Source organism: Pteropus vampyrus, unplaced genomic scaffold (genome assembly GCF_000151845.1).
Source record: "Pteropus vampyrus isolate Shadow unplaced genomic scaffold, Pvam_2.0 Scaffold195, whole genome shotgun sequence".
NCBI lineage: Eukaryota > Metazoa > Chordata > Mammalia > Chiroptera > Pteropodidae > Pteropus > Pteropus vampyrus.
The window spans coordinates 1,281,931-1,291,240 of record NW_011888976.1 but is presented as its reverse complement, the minus strand read 5'-3'; the positions used below and the strand labels follow the sequence as shown (position 1 = coordinate 1,291,240).

General features: G+C 34.3%; 1 protein-coding gene across 1 annotated transcript in view; it reads right to left on the bottom strand.

Moving 5' to 3' along the window:
- DNAH12 (dynein axonemal heavy chain 12) overlaps window positions 1-9,310 on the bottom strand; it is a 228,350-nt gene that overhangs the window by 178,795 nt on the left and 40,245 nt on the right. The window contains exon 14 of the mRNA XM_023537644.1: window positions 6,501-6,636. Within this exon, the coding sequence (XP_023393412.1) occupies window positions 6,501-6,636 (136 nt within the window). The remainder of the gene's footprint in view (window positions 1-6,500; window positions 6,637-9,310) is intronic.

Genomic DNA, 9,310 nt, shown 5'->3' with positions numbered 1-9,310 from the left:
ATTAAAGAAGAGGTGAATAAATAAAATATTTATCATGAATTGGAAAACTTTAATATTGTAAATGTACTGATTTTCTCCATCTATTTAATGCATTTCTAATCAAAATCCTAAAAGATTTTTGTGGAATCTGAAAAACTGATTCTAAAATTTATGTTGGAAAGACGCTAATTCTCTAAATTTATTATCACTTTGATGCAATCTCAATCAAAATCCCAAAAAGTTATTTTATGGAATATGATAAGCCAATTCTAAAATTTGTATGAAAATACTAAAGGGCCAAGGACAAGCAAGAATCTTGAAGAATAGACTGGGAGGACATGCTCTACCAGATGTCAAGACTTATTACTGGTATTACATTTAAGTTGTTGTAACTAAGTCTGTGTGTTGATACAAGGGTAGACAAATAGGCCAATGGAACAGAATAGAATGTCTTAAAACAAATCTACACATATATGAACACTTGATATATGATAGAGGTCACAATGCAGAGGAATGGGGAAGCAATAGTCTTTTCAATAAACACATAATTGCTCATGTACAAGGAAAAATAATTAAATTAGACTTTGCATCATTCACAAAAATAAAATTCCCAGAGGACTAAAAACCTAAACCTGAAAGGCGAAACTAAACAGCTTCTAGGAAAGAATACAAGAAGAAAAAAAAGCTTGATGACTCCACATACAAAGGAATTCTTAAACAAGAAAACACTAAACAGAATGGAGACAAGCAATCTACCAGACACAGAAAACACTAAACAGAATGGAGACAAGCAATCTACCAGATGCAGAGATCAAAACACTGGTTATAAGGATGGTCAATTATCTCATTGAGAACTTCAACGAAGAGATAGGAAACATAAAAACAGAGATAGCAAACATAAAAAATAACCAGTGAGAAATGAAGAATGCAGTAACCTAAATGAAGAATATATTAGAGGGAATCAACTGATTAGTTGAAGCAGAGGATTGAATCAGCAATTTAGAGGATAAGGTAGCAGAAAACACTCAACCAGAAAAGCAACAAAAAAATAATTTAAAAAAAATAAGGATAGTTTAAGGGACCTCTGGGGCAACATCAAGCATATCAACATTAGCATCGTAGGGGTACCAAAATAAAAAGAGAGCTAGCAAGGAATTGAAAACCCATTTGAAGAAATAATGACTGAAAACTTTTCTAATCTGGCAAAGGAAACAGACATACAAGCCCAGGAAGTGCAGAGAGTCCCAAACAAGACAAACCCAAACAGACCCACACCAAGACGCATCATAATTAAAATGCCAAAAGTTAAAGACAAATAGAGAATCTTAAAAGCAGCAAGAGAAAAGCAGTTTGTTACGGACAAGGAGCTCCCTTAAGGCTATCGGGAGATTTCCTAACAGAAACTTTGCAGGCCAGGAGCCATTAGCATGAAATATTAAAAGTGAAGAAAAGCAAGGACCTACAACCAAGATTATTCTACCCAGCAAAGATATCATTTAGAATTGAAGGACAGAAAAAGAGCTTCCCAGAGAAGAAAAAGCTAATGGAGTTCATCACCACCAAACCAGTACTACAAAAAATGTTAAAGGGACTTCTTTAAGAAGAAGAAAAAGAGTTTAAAAATATGAATAATAAAATGGCACTAACTAGATATTTATCAACAATTGCTTTAAATGTAAATGGATTAAATGCTCCAATCAAAACACAGGGTGACTGAATGAATGTGAAAACAAGAACCTTACATGTGCTGCCTACAAGAGAATCACCTCAGACTGAAAGACACGCACAGACTGAAAGTAAAGGGATGGAAAAGATATTTCATGAAAATGGAAATGAAAAAAATAAAAGCTGGGGTAGCAATACTTATGTCAGACAAAATAGACTTAAAATAAAAGCTATAACAAGAGACAGAGAAGGAGCCAGCAATTCCACTTCTGGTATTTATCCAAAGAAACCCAAAACACTAATTTGAAAAGACATATGCATCCATATGTTCAATGCAGCAATACTTACAGTAGCCAAGACATGGAAGCAACCTAAGTGTCCACCAATAGATGAATGGATAAAGAAGAGGTGGTATACCTATACAAATGAATATTACTGAGCCATTAAAAAAGAGTGAAATCTTGCCATCTGCAACAATATGGATGGACCTAGAGGGTATTATGCTAAGTAAAATAAGTCAGACATAGAAAGACAAAACCATATGATTTCACTTACGTGTGGAATCTAAAAAACAAAATAAATGAACAAATAAGACAGAAACAAGTTCATAGATACATAGAACATTTTGATGTTGCCAGATGAAAAGGGAGCTGGAGAAATAGGTAAAAAAAAGAGAGAAGGGATTAAGTAGTACAAATTGATAGTTTCAAAATAGTCATGGGGATGTAAAGTATACTATAAGAAATATAGTCAATAACATTATAATAATTGTGTATGGTGTCAGATAGGTACTAGATTTATCTGGGTGATCGCTTAATGAGTTATACAAATGTCTAATTGCTATATTGTACACCTAAAACTAATATAATACTGTATGTCAACTATAATTGAAAACTAAAAAATATTTTAAAAAATAAAAAAAATTGAGGGGGAAAAAATGGCGTAGATGATAGAGGCTCTGTTCATCCCTCTGGCGACCAAATCAAAGTTGTGACAGAAACAAGGAGCAGCAGCAAGGAAAAATCACCTGGGATCTAGAAGAACAAGCCATACAACTAGAGAGAAATCTGAGAAATCACCCTGAAACGGCAGAAGGTAGGACGAGGCGAGAACGCGAGGCTGCCTGGTCCCAAGCAGCTGAGTGAGAAGGAGGCTGCAACAGCGGCAGTGGCAGAAGCCTCTTAAAGGGGCTGTGTCCTCAAGTGGATTTTCGTGGTGACAGACCTGCTCGCTCGGAGCACCAGTGCCGATTAGGTTGCGTGCAGGGGGCACCAGGGACTTACAGAGAGACATTGTCCGAGTGAGGGCTGAGGCAAGACTCGATCTGTACAGAAGTGCCAGCGGTATCCATTGTTCCCTATTAAGCCCTCCTCCCTCCCAATGGGTGGACACAGCGCCGCCATTGCCATGAGGTCATCAGACTGGATAACAGAGGTTGCTCCATCCAGAGGATTCCCTGAAACCCCGCCACCGGCAACCCGAGGCCCCACCCAAGCCACATCCAGGTTTATCCTCAGCAAGTCAAGTGCTCCTTGCTGAGCAGCGCCTAGACTCACACTGGAGGCAGCTGGCCTCGGTTTCTGGTATGGCCTTTTGAGGCAACTACACGCACAGCATCTGTGGATTGCTTGATGAATCTTAACAGGTGGCTCTGGAAGGGCAGAAGCTTGGGCTAAGTTTGGCCTGAAGCTGAACCCTTCTCAGGACTGTACCACTGGACATCTACTTCACAAATCCACACTAATATGATGGAGACTTAAGAGCTTTGCTTAGTACATAGAAACAGACATGGAAAGGCAGCCAAAATGGGAAGACAATGAAACAGAAACCTTATGAGAGAACAGAACAGAGATCCAGATATAATGGAGTCAAGAAATCTAAGAGATGCAGAGTTCAAAACACTAGTTATAAAGGTGCTCAATGAACTTTTGGGAAGTGTAGATAAATTCAGTGAGAACTTCAACAAAGAGATAAAAAAATAAATATGGAAATGGAAATTATAAAAGAGAACCAGTCTGAAATGAAGAACATATTATCTGAGATGAGAAATATATTAAATGGAATAAACAGAGTGAATAAAGAAAAGGATTAAATGCCCTATCTAGAGGACAGGAAAGCCAAGGACACACAATCAGAACAGCAAGAGATAAGATGTTAAGACTATAAAAAATAATTTAAGGAGCATATGGGACACTATTAAGGGTCCAAATATCCATCTGATAGGCATACCTGAAGAAAATCAAGATGTTGAACAGTTGAAAAAATAATGATGGAAAATTTCCCTAACCTGGTGAAGGAAATGGACTTAAAACCCCAGGAAGCTCAGAGAATCCCAATATACAGGGATCCAAAGAGGCCCACACCAAGACACATCATAATTAATATGCCGAAAGTTAAATAAAAAGAAAGAATATTAAAAGCAGCAAGAGAAAAGCAGATAGTTGTCTGTAAGGGAATATCTATAAGACTGGCAGCTGATTTCTCAAAAGAAACTATGCAGGACAGAAAGGCTTGGCACAAAATAATCGATGTGATGAAGACCCAGGATCTACAACCAAGGATAATTTATTCAGCAAAGCTATCATTTAGAGTTGAAGGACAGATCAAGAGCTTCCCAGACAAAAACAAACTAAAAGAATTTATCAACACCAAGCCAGTATCACAGGAAATGTTGGAGGGACTTCTTTAAGAAGGAAAAACATGTATCAAAAACAGTAATAAAGCATGGTAACAACTACATTCCTATCGATAAGTATCTCAAATGGAAAAGAATTAAGTGCTCCAACTAAAAGAGTGGATGAATGGAAAGGAAAACAAGATCTCTACATGTTGCCTATAAGAGACTCACTTCAGATTAAAAGACAGACTAAAAGGAAGGGTATGGAAAAACATATTGCTTTGATGGACTTAGAAGGTATTTAAGTCAGGCAGAGAAAGATAAACACTATATAATTTCACTTACATGTGAAATCTAAGGAATAAAAAGAACTAATCAAAAACAGAGTCACAATTACAGTGGACAATTTGGTAACGAGCAGAGGGGAGGAGGGCTGGGGGCTGGGAGAATGGGGTGAAGTGTTAAAGAAGTACAAATTAGTAGCTGAAGGATGGTCAGAGGGATGCAGAGCACAGCATAGGGAATGCAGTTAGCATTAATATGTTGGCTAGGAGGAGGGTCATGGGAAATAGGGAGCAATTGGGGAGATCATTTTATAAACTATATAGATGTCTAACCAATGTACTGTATATTTGAAACTAATTAAAATAAATTTTTAAAAAATATAAGAAAAAAAAGAAAAACAAAACCTTCAAGGGGGTAGGAAGGATTAAGAGGTACCAATTGGTAAATTTTAAAATTTACCTGTGTTGTACACCTGAAATTAATAGAATAGTGGTGTCGACAATAATTGAAAAAAAAAAAAAACTAACTAACTAACTAAATAAATAAATAAATGAAATTAAGAACTGTCCATCAAAAACATCATTAAAAAGTTAAATTACAGAGTGAAGAAGGAATATTTATCAATAATATATGCAAAACTACTACGCTGAATTCTATACTTATAATGGTTAAGATGGTAAACTTTTTTTACATTTTACCTGCTATAGTTTTTTTTAAAAAATGATTACAAATCAATAGGAAAAAGACAAATGATCCAAAAGAAAAGTAGGCAAAAGACATAAACTGGCATTTAACAAATGAAGAACTCTAAATGATCAACAAGCATATGAAAAGTGTTCAAATTCATTTGTTTTCAGGAAAATGCAAATTAAAAATATAAGGACTGCCATCCAACAGACTAGCAAAATGTTAAATATTTCATAATAGCCACTATGGGTAAGAATGTAAAGTAATAGGACTCTTATACACTACTGATAAATTGGATAAGTTTTGCTTTAGCTGGTAAAAGTGAAAATAAGTGTATCTTCTAACACCTGGAGAAATGCATGACCATATGCACCAGGATACATATACGGAAATGTTCCCAGTAGCATTGCTATTAATAGCAAAAGTAGCAACAGCTCAAATATCCAAAACGGTGAAATTAAAATAGTAAACTGTCGTATAGTTATAGATGAGTTACCAGATAGCAATGAAAATAAAGTTAAGAAATGATAACATTACTAACATGATGTTGACAAGACACAAGAATAGAAACAGCAAACAGAAAGATAAAATTAAGATAGATGTTATCTATATTGATTAGAAGTACATATTTAGAAGAATTTTATTATCTTTATAAAGAAGAACAAGGAAGTGATTAAAAGTCAGGACAGTGTGCCCATCCAGAAAAAGACAAGAGATTGTGATGGGCTTCTAGGGTATCGGCAAGGTTCTATTTCTTTCCTTGGGTCATAATTACTGGGTGTTTTCTATATAACATTTAAATTGTACAATTTATGTTTTATGCAACTTTTGGTATGTGTTATGGTTCACGTTTTTAAATAAAAAACTGAGCACAATATAGGTGAATAGTATATAATCCTGTGCTAGGGAAGGCATAAGTATACTATTAAATGTAGCAACTGTAATAGAAAAAAAAATTTTTAATGTATATTGTTTAAGGATGCACATATAGTTTGTGGAACTAAAGAAAAAAATATATATGATTACTATAGAAACCAAGTGTAAACCTCTAGGGGAAAGAAGGAGAGAAGTACTTATGATCAGAAAGTTATACACAGAGTACTTCTGGGTAATGGCAATATCTTATTCCTTGACCTGGGTGGTGGCAACATCAGTGCTTACTTTATAACTATTTGTTTAACTATATGTTTTATACATTTTCAATATGTTTATCATATTTCACAATTTAAAAAACTATTTTAAAATATGTAAATTAAAAGATACCTACCTCAATCCTTGAAACCAACTCTTGAATTCCTGTTGTCCGGGCTTTTTCTACATAAGATATCTGATCCATCATCTCTTCTGTTGTCTCAGGGACTTTTAATGCATGCTCTTTAATTGCTTCAAAATCACTGCAAATACTAACATAACATTCTGCTTTACTATAGTTATGGTAATTAATGCTGTATCATACACAATAAATGTGCGTTATTATGCTTACTATAAAACAGGAGCTGTGATATCCTAAAATTACTTGGTTAGTTCACTAAGACACCTTAAAATAGTTAAGCATAACTTATCTGATATAATTCAGCATATACCATACATCTATAAAATTAAAGTAACATTTTCATGTGAAATTATGGCATATATATATTTTTTTCTACTGATCTTTTCAATTCTCTTGAATACCCAGATAAGCAATGTAACATAGAGCATATTTTGGATCAGGTAGCACTAAATCTAAATCTTGCCTCAGCTGTTACTAGCTTTATGAGCTAAGGCAAATCTCTGTAAACTTAGGTTTAGTTTCCATATCCATAAAATGAAGTTATTAACATTTATCTTGCTAGATTGTTGTAATACAATAATAAATATAAAAAGGCCTAGTACATAGTACACTGTCATTTACTGGTAACTATAATTGTTAGCATAATCATTACTATTATTATTATTATTATTATTATTAGTGCCTCTTGTGAAACATGGCAGTATAGCAGGTAAAAAGATCAAACCTCTGTACACACTTTTAAAAATCTACAATTCTCTTAGAGTATCTTATATATGTAAGTATAAACATCCTATAGCCATTATTCAACTAAAGACACATTTCATAGAATTTTTTCCCTGTGCTTTGCAATCTCTGTATTATAATGACTTTATCAGAAATATCAGAAAAATTTCTTGCAAAAACAAAGTATAAATGAGGTAAGTGGTTTTAAAAATAAATTTAGTTCTTGTAGGTATTTTATTTCTATTATGTGGTAATTATAGTCATTTATTCATTTAATAAATAACTGAGTATCTACAATATGCTAAGCAAAGTTCTAAGCAATGGAGATACAGATCGAGTCCCTTCTCTCACAAAGCTTACATTCAAATTGAGATACAAAAGCACATAAATTCATAACATAATGTTAAATAATAAAAAGTACTATGAAGAAAAATAAAGCAAGGTAAAGAGATAATGACGGTATGCAGACAAAGGGCCACTATTTTGTTTAGAGTGGCCAGGGAAGGCCTCTCTAGAGAGATGATATTCAAGGTAAGAAAAGAAAAAAGTGAGTCATGCAAATATCAAAGGGAAAAAGCTTCCAAGAAGAAAAAAAAGCAAGGACAAAAGCCCCTGTGAGGTAGCAATAAGCTTGGCATATTTCAGGAACAGCAAGCAGGCCAGCATGAATATAAAGAGGACATACGATGAAGTTGGAGAGGTAAGCAGGCATCAGATCATGTACAGCTTGATGGTTAATTTTTTATTATCAAAAATATATAAGGTATGTATTAATGTGGGTAATGCAAAAAAGACATGATCCTAATAGGAGGGCTTTCTTTTTGCTAGAGAAGAATCCAAGTGCCTTGGGGAAAGACACTGCAGCAAAAGAAATGGAGGCAAGCAAAATGAGAGCACAATAGCCCAAAAAGAGTAAACCAAACTGTGAAGTAAGAAAATTGCTCTTTAATGATTATTAATTAATAAATTGTGCTTAGTGACACACATTTCTTCCTTTTCATGTTACCTATCTCAAACACAGAATTTAAATAGGAAGGAATTAAAGAATGGATGAGGTAAAGAAAACAGAAAAATTTTTCAGCTGCTCTTATGTCATGAGTTTAACATAAAATATAGTTATTTTGTTGGAATAGAAGTTTCCAGAAAAGCCAATTACTACAAAAAGAAATACCAAATACAGTCATGCTAAACATAAATCATTTTTAGATTAACTATGGCATTGTCATTACTCAACAGGATTGTTACAAATGGAGAGTCTAAATACCATCTTTGATCTCTTTTTGTGCAGTATACTTTTGTACAGAGTATGCCTGATAAATATTTGACTTTCGAACAGTAATTATTTTATTCATTTGAAAATATTTATTGATGTGATAGCTTCCTTTATTGGGTGCCTATTCTATGCCAAACATACTGCTAGATAAATTTCAAATGTTATCTGTGATCCTAGCATTAGTCCTGCTCCTTCAAGGAAGGTATTTTTTTCATAACTGGAACAGCAGAAAACTGAGGCTTCGTGAAATTAACTTGCCTAGAGTCACAAAACTACTTCGTGACAGAGCCAAGATTCAAATGCAGGTCTTTCTGATTCCAAAGCACATGATTTTCTTTCATTGCTTCTGGGATAATAAATAGCTAACATTTATTGAGTACCATGTTCCAGGCACTGTGCTAGGTGCTACATATATATAATGTTTTAATCCTTATAGAAGTAACAAACTAAGATTCCTTTGGGGCCAGACAGATAACAAATGAGTTAAATGAGTTAGATGAGTTGGATGATGAGTTGCTTGAGCACTGGGCGGACACACCAGAGAGCACATTCCTTGTCAAAAAGAGAAACTGCTTCTCGGCTCCATTTACCACTGCAGGCCCAACATGGCACAGTCTTCCCACTTTTTCAAGAAAAGTAAGAGATCTAGAATGTGTGTGTGTGTGTGTGTGTGTGTGTGTGTGTGTGTGTGTGTGTGTGTGTAATCTCCTAATTTTTAAAAAGTAGATAGCAATACATAAATACTAGGGTCAGAAATGATTCTAGATATTCCCAATATTATTGAAAATCTATAGTCTTTACATTTTCA